Genomic DNA, 18,710 nt, shown 5'->3' on the forward strand with positions numbered 1-18,710 from the left:
TTTCTTTTGGGTTCTCTGACTGAGGCATAATTTCAGATTTAGGAAGGGTACACATGGATCTGAGAGGGTGTTTGTCCATTTTAAAGGATGAAAGATGGCTGATATCAGAATGGGAAAGGGAACTGAGACGGAAGGAAAAGAAGGAATCTGGAAAAAGAACGACAGTACTTGTTTGGGACTTGCACCCAAATGGAAGGCTTACGTCCTTAGGACACATTTGTATGCTATGACCTATCTAAGCTGTAGCTTCTTTCTGTTTATAATCATTAATTGCACCTTGGAAAATAAGAGAAACAGAAGGAGAAGGGTGTGGTGGGTAGGACTGTGTTGATCTGTGTGTTCTTTAAAAGAGCAAATTTCACAGTTTGTATTTATAGCCTAAGTGCCTGTTCCGACTCATTCAATCAGTCAGTCATTCAGCAGATGGGCTGGACTGGCTCATTCAGTTTACTCAGGCTTGTTTCTCTTCCCCACCGGCCACTGTTACACATCAATCAGTTGAGACATGTAATAGTAGCTCTCTTTGCTTAGCATCTTACACTTGGCAAAGACAGTAAATAAATGTTCATCCAGCGAGTGTTCTTAAGAACATACAGAGCGTCTTTCTGGGCATGGTTGTACTGGCTCATGGATGCAGGAGGGAAGGCTTCTACCTGTGAAGGTCAGGCTTCAACACCCAGATATAACTTGATTTACTCATCAGTTGTAGAGCTGGGACTTGAACCCAGAGTTGATTGAGCAGTTATGCTTTATGAGGCATCTGGTCAAGCCCTACCCGATAGAAGTCACACCTCTGCCTCTCAAGGTACTGACAATGTACTTGAGGAGGAAAGATTGAAAACAAAATTTCAGGTAGAGAGGAGGAAGTAGGCTGTCCAGGCAGGAGGATCTGCATGAGCACATGTGGGGAGGTGGGAGTTGGGTTTCCTTTGGGTCCTTGAAGGTCAGTTTGGGAAGGGTGGGCTTGGTCAGAAGGTTCATGAAGGCCAGAAGTTTGTAGTGTATTGTGGAGTTAGTGGAGTAAGGCAGGGGAGTGAGACTTGAAGGAAGAGAGGTTTTTTTGAAGACTGGTGATATTTCTGTTTCTGAATTTATGTCTACTAAAACAGCATAATTAAAAGCCAGGAAGCTCACCTGTAACTGGATCTCCCTAACCCTGCTTGCCCCTTGCCTTCTAGTCTCTGTGTTTATGTTGCCATTTCTCTCTGGGAAGCACTGTTTCCAGAGTTGCACCAGCACAGTGGTTTCCTGCTTTATGTTTTATTGCTGACCTTCTGAACACTGTTACATTGTCTTCATTACACTCCAGGAGCGTGGACCTGAGTGCTCGCCTGCACTTCTTCCCCTACGGATAGGCTGGCTCTTGTGTTCTCATATTCTAAATAATGCTGTAATGAACATCTTCATGAGATAGTGTTTTATTTTCTTTTTCCTTTAGAATTATTTTCTTTGGACAAATTCTTGGAAGTGAAACCACTGGGTGCTTAGAGGGCTTTGCTTAGTGCGGCCACATCGCTTTTGAACCACTAGCATAAAAAATGAATTTGACAGCCTGGGCTGGCATGGCTCAGTGGTTGAGCATCGACCTAAGATCCAGGAGATCATGGTTCGATTCCTGGTCAGGGCACATGCCTGGGTTGTGGGCTTGATCCCCAGTCGGGGGCGTGCAGAAGGCAGCCGATCAATGACAACTCTCTTGTCATTGATGTTTCTATCTCTCTTTCCCTCTCCTTTCCTCTCTCTGAAATCAATAAAGATATATTTTTAAAAAAATGAATTTGGCATATGCATGGAGAATGGTTCAGATGGGGACTTCTGCTGATACAGCAGTTAGGAGGGGGTCATTGTGGTCCCAGGGTGCAACGGTGAAGCCCTGGACTCAGATGGGGTGTCCAAAATATAAAAGAATTTGTAGTAAAAGAGTTACTGTAGCCTGGTGAATGATCTGATAAGAGGCTAAGGGGAAACAAGGAATCAAAGCTAATGCCTCTGAGATTTCACACTGGGCTCCAGGGAAGGACAGCAGGAAGATCTGATGTAGAGAGCTTTAGGTGGTGTGGACACATGGGATGGATGTGAAAGGCTCTCTTGGAACACTTTCTTCTTCAGTTGTGTAGCTGTTTTGGGCCCAGGACCCAGCCATGCCAGAACATGGGTCCCTGAGGCTGGCCGGTGCTCTTAACAGTTCACACTCAACTAACACCATCCCCAAACCCAGAGCTGGCAAAGCTTCTCCCTCCCCTGATCCAGGAGGCAACTTGAGGCCAATTCAGAAGGGCAAGGATGAAATTACAGGGAGGCCGGTCTGTCCTGGCAGTAGGAGATCTGAACATGGTGTGAAGTTGGGGCTTAGAAGCCCTTGGTTGTGGGACACTTTCTCAGGGATTGAGGATATAGAGGGCTGCAGACCGCCTGAGGAGTCATGTGGGTATCATTCAGGATTTGCCCAGTTTGCAGGACATGTGGATCCAGGACAGCTTCGAGGGAGGTCAGGGGAAAGAGCCCCATGAGGCCTCTACAGTGAGGCTGGGCTGGAGTACTGTACTTGGCAGGCGCCGTGAGGGACAGAGCAGGGCCAGGGAGTGGGGTTGGGGGGGACGCCAAAGGAGCCTGGGGTGGTGGGTGGGGGATGTCTGCTCTGGGAGAAACTCAAGGCTCTCCATGCTGAATCCAGGTCTGAAGGGCAGCATGGGGACTCCCTAGAAAGGTGGGGAGGGTCTCACCATGGTCAGGAATGCCCAGCATACTGTGGGCACCAGCACACTCTGAAATTGGGAGTGGGGAGACTATCTTATACATATTTTATTTCTGCCAGTATGGACTCAGTCGTAGGGCAGAGGTGTGTGTGTGTGTGTGTGTGTGTGTGTGTGTGTGTGTGAGAGAGAGAGAGAGAGAGAGAGAGAGAGAGAGAGAGAGAGAGAGAGAGAGAGAGAAAGGGGTGGTCTCTGTGCTTTCATCAGCCAGGGGTTGGGGAAGGAAAGAGGCAATACCAGCTGCATGTCAGGCTCCCTGTACCTGTCATTTTATTCAGTGTTCACAACTGTCCCTGGGATTCCTCTTTCCTGCCATTTATTGAGGCTGTAATTGTGGGTTCATCTGCATGGTTATATGATTAAGTTCAGCTTCCCCGCTTGCCTGCAAGCTCCCTGAGGCCTAGATGTCTGTCTGTCCTCTGTCTCTGTGCCTGCACAGTGTTCACCCTGCCTGAGGGAGCTGCTCAGACAACCTGTGTTGAATGGCTACCAGATCCCCTTTATGCCACTGTCTTTCAGCCCTCTTCCACTGATCCCGACCCCTAGTGAAGGCCGGTGTGGCTTCCAGGCTTCAGCTCTGCTGCCACTGGGGCAGTGATGGCCCTGCTGCACTGGTCTTTCCCTGCTCGGAAGGTCCCTGGATTTGCCTTATCAAATACACAGGAGGCACTGCTCAGGGAGCCCCGGAAGCCCCATTCCATTTGTATGTGTTGTTGTATATTGTTACCACGATGGAAGGATGTTGTAAATATTTTCAGCTGAATGTCTGAATAATGCCTCTCCAAAAGGAATGGCAGAGCTGCAAGGAGAGGGTTTATTTATCTCCCTTTCACTGTGATGGGTATCTAATTCATCCCAAATGTCAATACATCCCAAGGTGCCAATCCAGACAGAACAGGAAGCGCCTGCAGAGCCAGGTGGCAGCTGCCTCTTCCGTCTCTCAGGGGGCTCAGACCTAGCCCCACCACCTGGACCGCCAGGCGGCACCCCCCCGTGGTTGGAGGGGATGTCCTGAGGGTTTCCATATCAAACGCACTGCAGGGAAATCCCTGGGGAATGGGGTCTCTCAGCCAGGCTTCTTGTGCACCCATCCTTCTAGGGTTCCTGCCAGTCCAGCCAGCTCTTGCCAGAAGCCCCTTCTGTCTCCCCCTGTGGCCTCCCATCCTCTCCTGCTCACTGGCTCCCACTTCATTCCTGTCAACCCGTCTCTGTCCCTTCCCTGTTGCCTCTGTCACCTGTCATGCCTTCCCCAAGAGCCAGGAGGAGCTCTCCACTGTACCCTCCCGCCACTGCCCACCCCGTGCAGGAGACCACAAGCATCCCCCTTTCCCTTCACACAGTGTGATTCCCCTCGAGCAGAAGAACCCTGTCCCTTCCCTTGAGGTTTCCAGTCCTTTCTTCATGGGCTCAGCCAGAGTAGGATGCTAAGTGTGACTTTGCTTTTGTCCCCCCAGGAGTCGATGGTGAGTCCCTCTCGGGCACCCACCACTCGGAATCACTGCTGTATCCTCAGCATGTGTTACTCCTTGGTCTTCACAGCAAAGCAAGGAAGCAGGTAGACCAGATATCATTCGATATCTAATATCATTGATTCTTGTAGATATCTAAGTATCTTACAGATACCATCATTAGATTCTTTTCATAGTTAAGGAAGCTGAGGCCTGGAGTGACTGAGTTATATAGTAATAATAGCGTAAGGCTTGCAGTGCCCAGTCTCACGCAGTCCCCCACACAGTCTTGGGTACTAGCTAGTGCTAGCCCCATTCTGAAGATGAGGAGGGAAGGAAAGAGAGGGAGACACACACACACACACACACGAGAGGAAGGAGGAGAGGGGAGAGGACTGAGAGATTGTCCCGAAGTAGTGTAGTGGGACCTGCACCCAGTCCACCCACGTCAGTGGCCTCTCTCCACTCCGTGCGTGTGTGCCCTTCCCAGCTCTCATCCTGTGGGCAGTGAGTGCACGCTTCCAGAGGGCACAGGGCAGGCAGTGGGCACGGGTCCCAGAGTCCTGTCCCCTGTAGACATCAGATCTGACAGCAACACATGCACCTCCAGCTGGTTTGGTCCCCACGCCACTGTTCGAGAGCAGAAGTGATGGTAAATATTTAATTGTGCTTCCACCATAACTTTCTGCCAGAACTCTCAATATGCTTTATAAATGCAAATGAGCGCTCTCTCCCTCTCCAGGGAGATGTAAACCTCCTCAAATCACTTTTACGCAACCCCACCAGAGTGTAATGCCATAATCAGGTGCTATCTGTGCCAGGAAAGAAATCGCCCTTAATCATATCGAGTGGATGGTTTACGGTTTCGTGGTCTCTGTCTCCATGGCGGGCAGGATGCGGAGAAACAGACTCCTCTTGCTGCAACTTCTGTCCACCAGGACGATGGAAAAGGTTACTGAGAAACAGATTCGGTCGCAGCCCTTGTGCAGGGGACTGTGAATATAACGAATCTTAGATTGTATGCATGGGCTTAACGGGACAGGCCAGACTTTGGAAGGGTTAGGAGTAAAGGCTGATTCTCAGTTTTGATTCTGGACTCTAGTTTTCTTGCTGCCTGTGTCCTCTACCTGTTGTTTGCTGCTAATTCGACATGATCCTAAGGCTGAGGAAGATGCATGGTTCTGGAGGCTTTTGCGGGTTTTTGGCTTTGTGAACAAGAGCTCCCTGACCCCAGGGTCACAGCAGAGGTCCTGGAAGCCCAGGTCTGCCTGGAGGGCAACGTGCTGAGATTTGAGGTGATGGGCATCAGGGTGGGAGGCTCTGTGACCCGGTAGAAAGCATGACACCTTTTTCTGTGCCTGGGTCCCCAACACTGCCAAGTGGGTTCGGTGGCTCCTGCCTCAGGCCCACCTGGCAAAGGCATTTTAATCACGAAGATGAATTTCTTCGGAGCCTCATGGAGTGTCTTCTGAGAAGTGTATTATGTAAATTCGGTGTGTCATTATGATCGTTATTAGTGCTGTGAAGTGGAGATGAAGGGGGGAGGGAGAGTGGCTCCACGCAGGGATCGGCCTCCCCAGCTGTCAAAAGAATCAGAGGAGAAAACAAATTCGAGAAGTCTGTTCCACTGCTTGCGCTCCTTCAGATGTGATGGGGTATGACTCTCAATCAAAACCCAAAGTCAAGAGGGCAAGAAAATGTAGCTCTCTTTACTTACTTTATTCCCTTTGGTTTGCAGTTAGAAAACCAGCTCCACCGGGGTGGCAGAAATATAATCTAGGGCACAGGCAGGGTATATAGTTGTGGAGGAGGGTGCCTCACTGGGCCTGCTGGCTCCTGCCCACGTGGGCAGCTGTTGAGATACCCTGTACCCCATCTGACCCTTGCTTACTGTGCATGTAGGTCACCCCTGGGTGGTTCTGGGCCCTCTTCATTAGACCCTGTTCAGACCCTAAGTCTCCATCTGTGCCACGTCAGCCTAGTGGATCACACTTGCTGCTGTGTCATGACACTGGGATGCTGGAGGTCCCAGCTCCTACCACCTCAATAGATTCCTACCATTATTTCTTCTCTGGGATTGAACACTGGGAGAGAGAGCAAAGGGAACCCCTTTTCTCAACACAGCTCCTCATTCATCACTTCTACTTTCATTCCCTTGGTCCTGCCCATAAGGTGGGTCTGTTCCAAAACCTTTGATTTATGTTAGGGCTCCTTCCATCTCCTAAGGGGCCAAGAGTTTTTAACCTTCATTCTTCATTCATATCTCTCATCTCCTACCTGAAGCAGTGAGCGCAGACTGGCTGGTCACATGAGGTCGAGGGAGTGCTGTTCAGGAGCAAAGGAAACAGAGGAAGGGAAAACCAAAACAGCACATGTTGTATATTCCCGTTTGTTGAGCACCTAAGTGACAAGGATGTGTTGTGCAGGTTCCTTTGGTACATGCCCCAGGAAATCCAGGTGGCTAGACACCTCCACAGCCCATACAGCACCACTGTGTGAACTTAAAAAGGTGCCCCTCTGGAACAACTGGATAGCCACATGAAAAGAACAATTGTAGAGTTGATTCATTTCTTCCGCCTTATGCAAAAATTAACATAGATCACAGACCTAGGTAAGAGAAAGATCTTTGTCACCTTGGGTTAGGCAAAGATTTCTCAGGACACTAAACTATAAAAGAAAAAATTGATAATTTGGACTTAATCAAAATTTAAAACTTCTGTTTGTTGAAAGACAGCATGAAAAGTCAAGCCACAGAGTAGGAGAAAATACTTGCAAAGCATATATCTGATAAAGGATTTGTATCCAGAATATAAAAACTCCAAACTCAATAATAAGAAAACAAAGAACCCAATTTAAAAATGGAAAAATACTGAACAGACACTTCACCCAAAAAATAAACTGATGGCAAATAAACATGTGAAAAGATGTTTAATATTATTCATCATTAAGGACATGAAAATTAAAACTGCAATGAGGTACCACCACACACCTATTAAAATGGCCAGAATTAAAAGGGACTGACCATGCCAATGTGGTAGGATGCAGAGGAACTGGAACTCTCATGCACTCTCATGTATTAGCCAAACACTGGAAACAACAGGTAAATGGGTAGACAGATCACAGTATGTCCATATAGTGGAATAGTACTCAGCAATAAAAAGGAATGAACTATTGATATACAGAATGTAACAAGTCTTAAAACAATTATGCTGAGTGAAAGAAGCCAGACAAAAATATATACACACTACATGATTTTATTTATGTAAAATTCTAGAAAATGCCAATTAATTTATAGTGACAGAAAGCAGATCTGTCATTGCCTGGGGACAGTGAGCAAGTAGGGCAGGGACAGGAGGGAAGGATGGATTACCAAGGGACAGGGTATATTTATTATCTTGATTATGGTGATGGTTTCAAGGGTGTAAATATATGTCAAAACTTACCAAATTGCATGCCTTAATTATGTGCAGTTTATTGTATGCCATTTCTACCCCAATAAAGCTGTTAAAAAAACAAAGTTGCTGTTGAGTTTGTCGATCAGGAGCTGATGAGCAGCCTTTGGGGAGCAATTTTTGATGAGAGGTGGGGGTGGTAAATAATAGACAGAAGAGAAAAAAGAAAAGAAAGAAGTGCCCTGTTCTCAGGACACATTACTGCCACCTTCCAGAAAACTGTTGTAATGAACAGCAGCTCTGTGGTCACCACGTGGCACCTAGTGATCTTGGCGTGTGTACTGTGACCACCCTGACGGCCCCAGGAGTCAGGGTGTCTGTCTTTCACTTAGTGGTCAGAGGGATTGGTAACCAAGAAGCAGATCCTGGGACCTGACACGTGCACTGTGTTGTGGGTGAGGCCTTTGCCAAAGCTTGTGAACCCCCAGCAGAGTCTTGGGGAAGGGGAACAACATGTATCTGGGCCCAAGGGGTGGGGGGCAAAGGGACCTGCAGGAAGGGCTGAGTCTTGGGAGAGTGGTTGGAGCCAGAGGAGGGAAATCACCTAAGGGTGTCAACAGGGATGTTTGAAAGGGAGGCAGAGGAGAGGAGGGCAGGATGGACAGGTGAGGTTGAGGCGCAGCCCAGTGGGTGGAAAAGTATAGAAAGAGGTGGCTACTGGGTCTCCATGACCCTGGCAGAGCATCTAGATGAAGTATCAAGGTGGCGAAGTGATGGATGGGTAGACGACTTCATCCCACACATGTGGCTCGAGGTCATTCGGGGTGAGAGCAGTGAGCTTAGCATTCGGACACCTGAGGTCAGTGCCCAACTCTGCTGTGAGCTGCATCGTCCTCACAGACCTCTCCCCTTCTCTGCTTCACTGAGGGACCCCAAGGCTCCTAACACTGACATTTATAGTCCTAAGTAACTTCATGAACATGAAGCCACTGTCCAGCCATCCTTCCGCCTCATGAGATTTTCTCTTTTTGATCCACAGAAACTTTAATGGACACCAGGACGGCTACCGCAGAGCTGGGCTGGACAGCCAATCCCGCATCAGGGGTGAGTGTCAGACCCCACATTCTTCAGTCCTGCTGGGTAGTCCTGGGCCTGTGGGAGCAGTGCCTGCCTGAAGCAGCACCTTCGTGGGTGGGAATGGCAGTGTCCCAGCACCAGGGCTCTCAGGCCTGAGCTGCTCCCTGATGTGGCGATGCAGACCATCTCTTCACAAAGTGGCAAAGTCCTTCAGGAAGCCTACTCCTAGGTGACTAGGGCCATGCCTGTGTGAGAAAGGGAGCAGTGGCTACTAACAGTGGGCACTCAGGCCAGTGACGCTGGGGCCGATCAGAGCTCTGAGATGCCCATGGGGCTGCAGAGAGGGCAAGGGCATGAGGAGGAGCCGGGTAGGAGGAATAGTTGATGAAAGGGATGGGGTCACAGGAAGACATAAGAAAGAAGAGTCTGTGTGTTTGGGACATGGCAGAGCGCGGATGGTGCTGGGGTGGGCTGGGTGCAGAGTGTTAGGGGGCATGGTAGAGAAGGGCTGTGGCTGCCACTGGGTTTTAACCTGTAGGTAAAGAAGAGATCCCGGGCAGGAGAACAGAATAGTCACACTCGCTGATAAGATTGTGAACAGTTGAGATAAAAGCATTTAAGAGACTCTCAGCTGTCTTGCCTGGGTCAGAAGAGTCTAATTAAAATGGGACTCAGAGGGCAGTTTGAGTGAAACTAAGGAGGAAGCATTGGCAGCATTTGGCAATGGATGGACTGTCGGGAGAGGGAGGAGGCGGAGATGAAGTTCAAGCGCCTGGTGTGGTGACTGACTGGCTGCAGGGCTTCATCACAAGGACGAGGGCAGGAGGGGTGAGTGGGCTCTTCATCCCAGCAAAGGGGAGAACTTGGCTGCGGCAGGGTGGCCCAGGCTTCATCACCTGTCCCATACCTCCTCTCTCCTTCCCTGCCTTTGGTAAACTCTGCCCAGGGCCGAGGTTTACTCTGTACCCTGTGGTGCACATCCTGTTCCAGCAGGTCCGGTTCTGCTACAGGGACAATTCTAACTGGGCCTTTCAGGTCGCAGGGCGGTCCTGATCTCACCTGTGCGCTCTCCCCTGGGCTCTCACCTTTACCTCGTCCCAGTATTTACAGATATGCACCGCCCCAGGTTCACGCATCATGCTTTGGGGTGAGAGGGCAAGGACTGGGAGGAGCTGGTGTTTCCCCAAGGGGTGGGATGGGCCGGGGCAGGGGAAATCCTGCTGGGACCACTGGGCAACTAGGGGGCCCTTCTCACTTCTACTGGGGACTTTATGCAAAGCTGATAAGCTGGCAACTCCTCAGGTTGCCTGGATATTAAGAACTTGCCACTCTTACAAATTATTTTTTTGTTTGAAGGCTTGTATGTTTTCACAAGGCATGGGCATGATTTATGGTTATTAATTTTCCCTTGACTTTTGTACACACCACCAGTCTTCTTTAAACTCCTGATCTTCTTTCCCAGGGAAGGTTGTCCTTTAGGGAAACATTCAAAGTCAAGCAAAGCCCCTTAGAGACAGCAGCTGGCTGGGCTGTTCTCTGCTTGCCCCCCACCCCCACCCCGCCGTTCCCTGACGTTCTCCTTCTTCTCTCAGGGATATGCAGTTTTTCTCCTGGTGTCCCGAGCAGCTTCGGAGACTTTCTGGCATACAGTGAGCAGCAGGAGGGGCAGGCTGACCCTCAGCCTGGGTCAGAGAGAAGATCAAAGACAATGCTTCCATCCCAGGCGCTCTCCTCATCTCCCTCTGTTCTCACCCTGGACAGCTCCTTCAGTTCTGTGAACACACCAGTGGCTCCCAAGTTTGTGTCCCCAGCCCAGGCTCCCATATCCAACTGCCGCATCTCTCATTGGGTGCTCACAGGCGTATCACCCTCAATGTGGCCCAAGCAGAATCCACCCTCCTCTCCTTCCTCCTTTCCCCCCACATGGGCTCATCTGAGCACATCGTAGAGGCCGGAACCATTCTTGCCTTTATCATCCTCAGGCCCCCTCTCGGGGATGCCTTTGCTGGGCCCATCCTCGGGGATGCCTTTGCTGTGCCCCTGACCACATGAAGCTCCTCATCACAGGTCCTCTGGGGGCTGGGGAGCTTTTCTCAGTAGCACTTTTCACAGTTGCAAGTTTACATCTCTATGTGTTAGTATTGGATTCCCCCCACACACACTCCTCCCACCCTTGGCTGTGTTGTAACCTCCAAGGTGTCTGGGACTCCCCCTGTTTGTTCACCAATGGAACCTGGCACCTAGCTCACTACCTGACCGTGTATATTTGTTGAAAGTTTCTAACTTGGGCAAGTGGATGGCTGATGGTGCCATTCTTGAAGATGGGGAATCCAGGAGGAGCACTGTTGGGTGGGAAGAGGCTGAGTTCAGTATTGGACCTGTTGAGTTGGAAGTGCCTTTGGGGCACCCACAGCGAGGAGTGGTGTTGCATCTGCCTCATGGGCAATGGGATCAGAAGGCAGCCCCACAACAAAGGGAGGGGGACCTGTTTCTGCAGCCTCCTAGGTGTCTGGAGGGAGAAGAGGTGACAGCTTTGGATGGACAACCTGCATTGAAGTGTCACTTAGAGAAAGAGGAGCCTGAAAAGGTGACTGAGGAGGTGTGGCAGGGAGGCAGGAGAAAACCAAGAAGTGGGGCTCTCACAGAAGCCAAGGGAAGGAGGGCCACAGGGGAGCTGTGGGCGCATTTGCCTTTCTGGGGGAGGGGCTCTTCTGTTGAAACAGCAAGACAGAGATAAGGTGCCTATAGAGAGAGGCGAGCACTCAGGGGTAGTGACAGAGCCGTAAAATAGGGAATCCTTTCAGCTTCCTATCTTCTCTCTCAGGTTGGAGGCAAGGTTCAGAGAGCGCGGGCTGAGGAGTCTTTGAGAAGCAGGCTTTAGGAGGGCGGACAAGGTTTGAAGTAACTGCTGCTGTTGGGGAGGTGGAGAGAGGTTGACGGGTGTAGACACAACACGGCTGGGAGTAGGGCCTAGTGTGGCTGCAGGCTCCCTCCAGCTGTGCGACTACACCTGGAGGAGGGGTGCTGGTGGCTTCCTCCGCGGTCCTACAGGAATGGGGCCTGGAGGGGTTAGGGGCTAAGGACATGGGTGAGAGGAGGTTGGCATCTTGTGTCATGGCATCTGCCCAACAAGAAGGGTGAAACCAGCCCTGGTGTGGCTGAGTTGGTTGGAGGGTCCTGTACAGTGAAAGCTTGGGCTCGATTCCTAGTCAGGGCACATACCCAGGTCGCGGGTTCCACCCCGGTCGGGTGAGTACAGGAGGCAGCGGTTGATGTTTCTCTTCTATATTCATGTTTCTCTCTCCCTTCCCCTCTCCTTTCCTCTCTCCTTAAAAAGAAAAAAAATCAAAAAAAAAAAAAAAAAAAAATCAGTAAAAACATATCCTCAAGTGAGGATTAAAAAAAAGAGAGAAAATGTTAAAAAATAAAAAGAGTGAAGTCAGGAGGCACTGACCATTGTGACAAAATACAGGGTCCAGACAGAGGCTTCAGTGAGACAGAAGGACAGAGGCTGCGGCCTTGAGTCAGGGCTTGGATGTGAGACACACAGAGCACTGCTGGGTGATGAAAAGGTCTGGGGAGTGGGGCCTGGGTCAGGCATTTGGGAAGCCAGGAGTCTGGGTGGGTGGTCCACATCTTCCTGGGACCCAGTGGGAAGGAGATGAGGCTCCCCATCCCAGAAAGGGGCTAACACCTCTGGTTGCCCTCTGCAGTCAGTATCCCACACGCACACGCTTATGATGGAGAAGGGTGGTTGTGCATTGTTCTGGTAGCCTGGGGATCCCCAGGGAGCTGAGTCTGCCTCATCCATAGTTCTGCCAGGGGGCCCAGCTAACATTGCAGTGAACCCCACAGTGCAGGGCCCGTGAGGTGGGCTCCCCAACGAGAGGCTAAGGGGCTCTTTCATGGAGCTCATTGGGCGTCTTCAGTGCTGTACTTGAGAGCTGCCAGGTATGGGAAGCGGGGTTGGATTGCCCACCCACACATAGCCCACAAACTGTTTTCAGTTATATTACTGCAAAGTGGATCATAACATTACTGGTGAGAGAAAGTATTTATGCTCAAATGCAAAATGTTGCTTTATAATCTTACTGCAGTTTCAATTTAAAGCCTTTTGGTTTAACCTGAATGAGAGGCCACCTGGTAAGCAGAGGGGCAAAGTAATGAATACATCTATAAAACAGCAAATGCCAGAGAGGGGCTCAGCTCCCACCAAGAAGCACCCAGGAGACTCCTCCCTCAGTTATTTCTCCCAAACCTTTGCTTTCAGCCCTGCTCTAAAAGGCTCCCTGACCTTCACATTTCAGGAGCTCTGGGCAGTGGGATATTTAGTGAGGTCCGATGGCAGGCACTCAGTGACTTGCCCAGGCATGGGCGGCACTCAGTAAGCAGTAGTCTTCAGGGTTGCACAGTCCCCTCTCAACAGTCTGCCCCAGTTTCTAGATGCTTCCTGGGCCTCTCCACTCTCCCTTTTCTTTGACCCTCTCTCCCTGCATCACTCTCTGTCCCTCAGGTGTCAACTCTGTTCTCATCTCCTGGGGAGCCCTCCTGGATGCTCCTCCCACCAGGGCACTGGTAGGTGCCTTCTTCCTAAAGCCTACAGGGCTTGGTGCCCACTTCTAACATACTGTTCATCTCTCATGTATTGACAGTTGATCTCTCCCACTGGCCAGAGAATGCAGTGGTGTCATCCCTGTATCCCCAGTGCCCAGCCCAGCACCAGCCCAGCAGGAGACGAGTTCCAGTAAAAGTTTGTTGGCCAGATACATGAGGAAGGACCAGAGCATTGGGCCTTGGTTGTATTTCCAACCCAGGGTTCTGAATTTAGGAGATACTCAATTTAGGTTTATTGTAGCCCAATAAAATGTTTGTTGTAGACCTTAATTCTGTAAATAGTGTCACTTTTCTTGAGATAAGCATGATAGAGACCAGGACACCCTCCAGAAGGTCCCAGTTACCTTCAGACCCTGGCTGTAATGGATTAGAAAGGCAAGCACAGGTCCCTCTGATAGTGAGATTTATTCAACTTGCTAATTGGAAGTCCAAACCCAAAGTTCTTTTACTTTCCAAGAGTTTTGCCAGGGCTCACTGGCTTTTGCCACCTGGGCCACCAGTGGTCTCTGTGTGTATGGGTTCTTGTGTCTGTGGGACATGTGACTTAAGTGTAAACATCTCCCTGAGTTATCTTCAAGGAGAGCTCCATGGGCTCCAGACTCCAGTGCCCTCTGTGCTGCCCTTTGGAGCCACCTTCACAACCTGTGACAGAGTCTGTTCACTATTTTATTACTGGCAAGTCTTCCTCATGGGAAGTGGAGTTTGATGGAGGAAAAATGGAAAAGGAATCCAGAGCCAAGCCTGATGAGCTTTCAGGATGAGCAAGCTGAGTGTGTGTGTATCTGTGCTCTGTGTGTGTGTGTGTGTCTGTATATATATGTGTGCGTGTGCATATATGGATGTATGTATGTGTATATATATGTGTGTGTGTATATGTGTATGTGTGTATGTATATGTGTGTGTGTGTGTGTGTGAAGTTGAATGAGCTGATTTCACCTTATGCCTCTGTAGACAGTTCCTGGAGTTCTGGAAATATCTTAAATGATGGGAAAATTATTGGACTAAGTGGAGAGCTTCCAGGGGAGGTCACTGTGAAGGGAACAAGCCATTTGAATGTTGGCGTCTGGTAAATTAATTTCCAATACAAGATGCATGCCCACTGGGGCCTTAGGGTACAGCCACCAGTTGTCCATGTGTGGACCCTGCTGGCCACTTGGCCTCCATCCCTGGCTGTCTCCTCCACCCCTGTCTGTCAGGTCCTCCAGGCACCCTCACCAGCTGCCCACACCATGGGAGTAAGGAAAGCACATTCAGGAGAGAAATCCACTCTAATAATACTCCATGTGTTCCAAGGCCAAGCAAAATCAATTGGAATTTACCTGGTCTGATGGGTAAGAAATTGATGGAGGAGCAGTGACGGCTTTGGACCTTCTATCAACAAAACCAGAGCCCACCCCAGATCTGCAGCTCCCTGGCTGTGTGATTATGGGCCCACCATTTAGACTCTTTCAGCCCAGTTTCCTCCTCTACTCAGTGGGGTAAGGATAGTCATTGTCCACATAAGAAACAACGTAGGTAAAAAGTTTTCCTGGGTAAATACCCGGAAAGTGTTAGCAAAATACTAACCCTCTGGAGGGCTGGTTTTTCTCTTTTCTTCTTTTGATGACTTAATCATGTTAATTAAGACAGCAAAGCCCAAGCTAAATTAGGCAAATCCAAGAGAAATTTAGGTCTGGGCAAAACAATTTTGTGAATGGAGTTTTACAGTATTTAAAACTGTGCCAGGGGCAGGCTGTGCCAGGGGCAGGAGGGCAAAGGGGGGCTGTATTGGTCATCCTTTCTCAGACGGGCACTACCACTGGGACTTAGGAGCCTTTGTCTTCCAGCTGCTTGCTGGAAGCTACACTTTTGTATCAGTCAGGGCTTTCTGGTGGCCAATGACAGAAAAGCATGCTTCAGTCTTCAAGGGAGTATCTTGGCTTCTATGACTGAATGGTCCAGCGCTGATGGGGCTGCAGATGTTGGCTGGTCTGGATCCTTAGGATCCATCTGTTTCTCTCCATCCCCACTCTTTTTCTCTCTCTCTCTCTCCTTTCCCATCCCCTTTCTCCTCTCCCTACTCCCATGGTATTGGCTCCATGCTGAGCCTCTTCTTGGTCATAAAAAGTCTGTAGCAGCTCCAGCCGTCACAACCTCCTTCACCCATATCCCCTGGGGAAGAACAAACACCTCCTCCTGGTCCCCCCAGCAGAAGCCCTGGAATTAGTTCTGAGTGGACCTGACTGGCTGGGCTGGAATCCCATCCCTTCTCTGAACCAGTGCCAGGGAAAATAAGGTGCTGGTCGGTACTCTCAGGTCCTTTGCTGGGTGGAGCCTACCAGAACCCTGTTGGCTGAAGGGTGGGAAGGAACAGCTTAGGAATTGGGATATAGGTGCCAGAAAGATGAATAGATGGTAGGTAGGGAAAATTAAAATCTAATTCTGTATTGCGGGCCCTAGTGCCTTACAGCTGTGAATGCATTAATCTTTACAACAGCCCACTTTACAGATGAGGAAACTAAGGCACAGAGCAGCTGTTAAATTAATTGCTAGAAAGTGTCACATGGCTAGAAAATGCCAGGCTGCTCTCCTGCTGACCACCATGCTGTACCATCTTTCCCAGTGAGATCCTGCTCACAACACTGTCTTCAGAAGGTGGCTCCAGAAGGAGCTCCCGGGTTGAGTTCTATGGGCTCCTCGAATTCAGGCTCAGTATCTAAAAAGCTTGTTCTCATGGCACAAGACCTGGGTGATATTCTTTTCCTGAGCTGTCCTCACCCAGGAATTAGTACCGCTGTCTCAATTGCGAAGCCCTGCCTCCCAGGGGATGGGCCTCTGACCTCCCTGCCCATCTCCTCCCCTCCCCTCCCCTGCCCTCCTCAGGTAAACCCCTGAGATAAGTCAGAGCTCCCCAGCCTGGGCCTCCCACCCACTCTTTATCTTGTTCTCTCACTACCAAAAGGCCTGTAATTAGGAAACATTAGCAGGCTCAAAACAGCTTTCATACCTGAAACATCCTCTGTAATTGCACTCAGCAGTGCTCTTCCCTGGCTATTAATGTCACTTTTATGAAGCAATGAGGAACAAAACACCCTGAGGCACTTAAAACATTTTTTATATAATATGTGTCTTTTAGGAATGGAAGTTTAAAATCACCTGCCTGACAGAGACAGTGACAGACAAAGGCATGGGGAGCTTAGGATGAGAGCCGTGGAGGCGGGGTCTCGGGGAGATGGAAGGTGGTCCCTGAGATGCAAACCCTGCTCTGGGAAGACTGCAATGGCCTTGGGGTGGGTTGGCTGAGGCTGAGTGGGTCCCAGGGGTGGAGAGGTGGGCCAGGTGAGCAGCTAGGGCACTGGTCTGTCTGAGGAGGCTTTTATGTGAGATCTTTCTGTGGGCATCTGTGTGCCTTTAATAGAGAGGTGGCTAGAATGTTATGGATAATCCGTGTCAGTGAGTGTGTTAATTATTACATTGGTTGCAGAAATGCATTGGGTATGACTGTGTATATGTGTGTATGTGTAGCGGGGTATGGGAGGAAGGGAGAGAGATGGATGGAAGGAGAGATGCTTCTCCAGCTCGCTATATTAAAGGATTTGGGGAATTGTGGTGGTTCACCAGAATCTTACTGTCCTGCAGATTTATGTTCTTGCTCTTGGAAATGGCTCACAGACTGATTCATTGACAGAACAAGAGATATTTCTGTCCCTAGAGTCTGGGAGGGAACCCCAGAGCTCACTCAGCCCCCTTCCCTCTTTGAGAGGCAGGCTTAACCCTCATTTGCCTGGACAGATAGGCACCTTTCCTCTTCTCTAAAAGTTTCCCCAGGAAAACAGTTCCCCGACTATGTCCCTTATCCCAACCCTGGAACCCTTTTTCCCATGGGGACATGAGCCTGGGGCCCAACTGCTTAATGACAGCTTTCTTCAAGTTGAAGGTGGGTATGGCTCTCAGGGCCAAGGGAACAGGGTTCTCACGCAGGAACCAGGATGGAGCCGAGGTGGGTCAGCAGGGGCTCGTTGCCCTGATAGCCTGAACTCACAGCTTCCCCACACTGATTGCCTTGGTGAAGGACAGAAATATAATAGTAAGGAAGACAAAGCATTAGAAGGAAGGTAAGGCAGAGTTAGGAGGCCTAGAGGAGATGGACAGGAGGCAAACAGATGAGTAAGGGGGCATCAAGGTGGGCAGAAGACACACTGGACAGAAGACGTATGGGGACCCTGAGCCTGGGTCTTGAGGGATGAGCCTGGCCTCCGATGAGCCTCACCCTTATCTCCAGTTACAGCCAAAGTGTGAGAATAACTTTGCCCAACCTCCACTGTACTTTGGTAACATAAAGGAGCAAGCCCAGGATTTAGAATCTAATGCCCTGGCTATATTTCCATTTTCCTCTTAGTTCTTTAACTTCTCTATCATAAGGGTAATGTAAGATCTTATTTTTAGAATGGTTAGCAGGATTAAAGTGTGTTTACTTTCTTTGTAAACCCTAAAGCTCTGCCAGTACTCCTTGCCCTGACTGGTACCAGAGGTTGCAATGACTCTTATTTTCATTTACATCCACTTACTTGCTTGGGATGAGATTGGGAACTGATTGAGGGGAGCCCTGAGATACACCAGCATTCCAGTGATTCTGTTAGGTTGTGGCTCTTGCATGAATACCCTCAGAGGGTGCACCCTGTGATTAATAACAGTGTTATTACTAATAATAGTGATAACTACTGCTACTACTAGTGCCCACTGTGTACTAGGCACTGAAAATGATTTGTATTAACTCCCTGAATTTCCACGAGGTCCCTGTCAGCAGGTGGCAATTTTCCTATTTTCCAGAGCAGACATTGAGACTTGGGATGATTATCCCACATCACAGGACTGCTCAGAGGTTTCACTGAGGAGGATCCCAAGGCTGTCTGACCACAAAGCTCACTCTTATACCTCTGCCCCCAAGAAGTGTAAGGAAGGAATGTCCTTGCCCAGAGACTGGGGACAAGGAGAAACAAGTTTCCCAGTTTCTAGAAAGAGAAAGGGTAAGTTTGAAGCCATGTGCCAGTGAGTAGTGCATGTGGTAAGCACCCCATGGATTGTTTTTTGAAGCAAGCTGTACAGGGAGAGGTGGAGTGGGTGCTTTGTGATGTGCAGGGTTTGGGGTAGAGAGCAGCAGGTCCAGGAGGAGCCTGGAGGGTGAGGCCTGACCAAGGATCCAAAGAGGGACACAGGGTATCTGGGGATGGCTGGCTCTAGGCAGTGCTGAAAGAGTTCTCATCCCCAGACCTTGGGAACTGTTTGGGAAGTGAAGAGACATGGGAAGGGAGAGACATGAAGTGGCCCCAACAAGCTTCTTTGTCACATCCAATGGCCACAGCATCAGTTTTCTGAACCAGCCTGTCCTGCATTCGAGGTGCTCCTCTGTTGATAAATGGGAGGGTTTAGTCATGGCAGAGCCTGAT

At 49.7% G+C, this 18,710-nt stretch overlaps 1 protein-coding gene across 1 annotated transcript in view; it reads left to right on the forward strand.

Annotated features, from left to right (window-relative positions):
- EPHB1 (EPH receptor B1) overlaps positions 1–18,710 on the forward strand; it is a 392,210-nt gene that overhangs the window by 110,576 nt on the left and 262,924 nt on the right. Inside the window, exon 2 of the mRNA XM_087824947.1 lies at positions 8,633–8,697. Within this exon, the coding sequence (XP_087681073.1) occupies positions 8,633–8,697 (65 nt within the window). The remainder of the gene's footprint in view (positions 1–8,632; positions 8,698–18,710) is intronic.

The sequence above is a fragment of the Miniopterus natalensis genome, chromosome 15 (genome assembly GCF_054644295.1).
Source record: "Miniopterus natalensis isolate mMinNat1 chromosome 15, mMinNat1.hap1, whole genome shotgun sequence".
Lineage (NCBI taxonomy): Eukaryota > Metazoa > Chordata > Mammalia > Chiroptera > Miniopteridae > Miniopterus > Miniopterus natalensis.